Below are 2,949 nucleotides of genomic sequence, written 5' to 3' on the forward strand. Positions count from 1 at the left end.
TCCTAATTTTTATAAGAAAATTAGATGGCGACTCATAAGTCCGAACGTTTTCTAACAAATTCCCGGATTTGATTTTATTTTTATTTTAAAATTTTGAGAAGAAATTTATTATTTTATATCTATTTCTAAAATTCCAAAATCGCATATCTTTGGTGGCGATGTTTTAAACGCGTATAATAATATATTGAGCAAACTCACGGGAATAATATTGAAAGAAACACTACTATATGAAGCAAAGTTTAATATTTAAAGAACAATACTACATGAAGCAAAGTTTATAAAGAAAATTACAAATTATCCTAGCACCATGGCCTTATTACAATAATATTTGGCTCGGGTACATAGCATTACTATATAAATTATCATCATAAGTAGGACCTTAATAAATTATGATAGCAGATCATTGACCAGTACTTTTGATCTTATTCATAAAACATACATATGTCTTTATGACAATTACTTAATTATGTAGGTTCATCTCTCATAATTTCTCTTTTAATTCCTCATCCGAATCATCCTTCAAAAGCGGCCTAAGAAATTTTCTGAACCATTCATAAGAAGCTTTCTTGTATCTCTTGAGGTTGTCTTGAAAGTCGATGTAACTAATTCCAAAACGAACTGTGTAGCCAGAGCTCCATTCAAGGTCATCCAACAACGTCCATACAAAGTATCCGTGCACATTTGAACCTTCCCTGTTGTTCAATTCATATTATCAAACAAACTTATAATTTTATTTAAGTAATTTGTGTTTGAATATTTGAACTCACGACCTTGATGAAATTAGTTTTGTGCTCTAATGAACATATAATAATGATATCAACTTACTCTATAGCAACTCTAAGGAAGTCAAGGTGGGAAAAGTGGTACTTGATTCTCCATGGGTCATTAAGGGCATCACTAAGAGGAATTGAGGGATCGTTTTTTTCAGATATCCCTGTGTGATAATATCAATATTGATTTAGTTAATTTTAAAAAGAAATGCATAAATGAAGTGTGACATAATTAATATTCAAATATACCATTTTCAGTGATAAAAACTTTTGGGTTTCCATATTTATCCTTTACATGGATAAGGAAATCACGAATTCCCCTTGGATAGACATTAATCCAAGCTGAACCAGGAGCCTGAAATGTCATCAACATCAAGATTATAATTTTAAATATTAATTATTAATTAATCAAGAATATAATAAATTTCATAGATTATACATACCGGAATCCCAATTAGTTGCCCGTTGCGCTCAGCTAAAGAACATATAATTGAAAGAGATAATTAAGAATAAATAGTTAATCATGAGCTAGCCAAACAAATTTAATAACTAATTAATTAATTATCATCTTAACTTACCTGTAGTGTAGACATTAATATCTGTGAAGTATGTCTCTTCACTTGGATTAGCTGGAACTTTTCTATTGAATACATATTTTGCTGAATAATAATTTAGACCAATGAAATCAAATGAACCTATCAACGAAGCAGACTCTTCTTCGGTAAATTTCGGAAGTCTGACTCCTACATTGCGACGCATCACTTCAGGGTAGTCACCGTGTATCATAGGCTCAACAAACCTATTGGTATTAATTGCGATATTATATTAACAAGTTAGTTATTAATTTATATATATATATATATGTAAGTTTGTTTTGTACTGTTTTTTACAAGGTCATTATTAATGGAAACAAATCTAGCTTTAAGAAAAAGAATTGTAAAGTTTTGAAAAATAAAATCATATTGATAATATTGTGAATAGAGAATAATATTAATCTAACCATCCAAAGCTAAAATCAGTAGCCCTTTCCCTAGCTTCCTTGTCTGCTGCAGAATGTGTGAGTGGTACAGTCCAATCAGCAACATGAGCTATTCCAATTTCACCTCCTTGCTTTTTCTGTAAATTAATTCATTATATACATGTGCATTGATAGATATTTTGCTTTCAGTTTTTAGTGATTTTCATGATGTCTAGAATCAATGTTTTAATTTTTTTATAACAAATTTCATAGTAATGTAAAGAAAGAATTTGATAGTAAAATTTCATCCAAGCAAAAAAAAAATTAATAGAATTTCATAACTAAATATCTAACCTGATATTTTTCTCTATATAGTTTAACGACCGCTGCATGAGCAAGAAGCATATAATGAGCAACCAAATAAGGTTCAACTGCCGAATCTCCGCGTGTGCAATTCAATTTTGTCAACCAAGGAGAACAATAACCCGGAGCCATGCTACCATTGATATAACCACCGAGAATAAACATGTATGGCTCGTTAAAAGTAGACCAATATTTTACTTTATCACCAAATTCTTGAAAAAGAATTTCCGCATAGTCAACGTAATCTTGCCTGTAATAATAAATATTTAAAGAAAGACATGATTAGTTGATGCACTTATTCTTATTTAATAATTTTTGGAAAAAAAAAACATATTTAAAGTATATATACTTTTTACTTACACAATATCGCGACTGAGAAAACCCATATATTCGTCCTCAAGTGCTTGCGGAAGATCCCAATGGAATATAGTCACAAATGGCTTTGTACCTATTTATTTATTCATCTAAATAAAAGTGTAACAAAAAAAGTAATGAAATGGGGTTTTGAATGCATGCATGCATTATAATTGACCTTTCGATTCAAGCTCATTGAAGATTTTTTTGTAATGTTGGATGCCGAGCTCATTTCTACCACCCTTCAAGGATCCATCTATAATCAACATTTATACATATATATATAGAGAGTCAATTATCGAATATACATATATATATATATATATATATAATAAAAAAAAAGTAATAATGTAGTTACTAGGCAATATTCTGCTCCATGAGATTGACATTCGGTAAGCATCCATGCCAACGTGGTTTAAGATATTAAAATCTTCCTGCAACAATAGAAGATTTTACTAAAAATAAATAAATAAATATATATATATATATATATATATATATATA

General features: G+C 29.4%; 1 protein-coding gene across 1 annotated transcript; it reads right to left on the reverse strand.

Annotated features, from left to right (window-relative positions):
* Positions 1 to 203: 203 nt before the first annotated feature.
* On the reverse strand, positions 204 to 2,714 carry LOC124918303 (beta-glucosidase 12-like). The gene is made up of 9 exons (XM_047458495.1): positions 2,624 to 2,714; positions 2,452 to 2,539; positions 2,083 to 2,341; positions 1,771 to 1,886; positions 1,349 to 1,569; positions 1,214 to 1,245; positions 1,020 to 1,125; positions 826 to 934; positions 204 to 692 (listed from the first exon to the last, which is right to left on the reverse strand). The coding sequence occupies exons 1-9, from the start codon at positions 2,712 to 2,714 to the stop codon at positions 482 to 484; spliced, it is 1,233 nt and encodes a 410-aa protein (XP_047314451.1). The 3' UTR covers positions 204 to 481.
* Between the last annotated feature and the right edge of the window lie 235 nt (positions 2,715 to 2,949).

The sequence above is a fragment of the Impatiens glandulifera genome, unplaced genomic scaffold (genome assembly GCF_907164915.1).
Source record: "Impatiens glandulifera unplaced genomic scaffold, dImpGla2.1, whole genome shotgun sequence".
In the NCBI taxonomy this organism is placed as follows: Eukaryota; Viridiplantae; Streptophyta; class Magnoliopsida; order Ericales; family Balsaminaceae; genus Impatiens; species Impatiens glandulifera.

What these genes read in the sequence shown, in the direction of transcription:
- LOC124918303 (XM_047458495.1), bottom strand. Translation starts at nt 2,714, where the DNA reads ATGTTGATTATAGATGGATCCTTGAAGGGTGGTAGAAATGAGCTCGGC. An exon ending in TATTAATGTCTACACTACAG is followed by an intron (nt 1,246 to 1,348) that starts GTAAGTTAAGAT and finishes TATGTTCTTTAG; the next exon opens with CTGAGCGCAACGGGCAACTA. An exon ending in TTCCTTAGAGTTGCTATAGA is followed by an intron (nt 693 to 825) that starts GTAAGTTGATAT and finishes ATTGAACAACAG; the next exon opens with GGAAGGTTCAAATGTGCACG.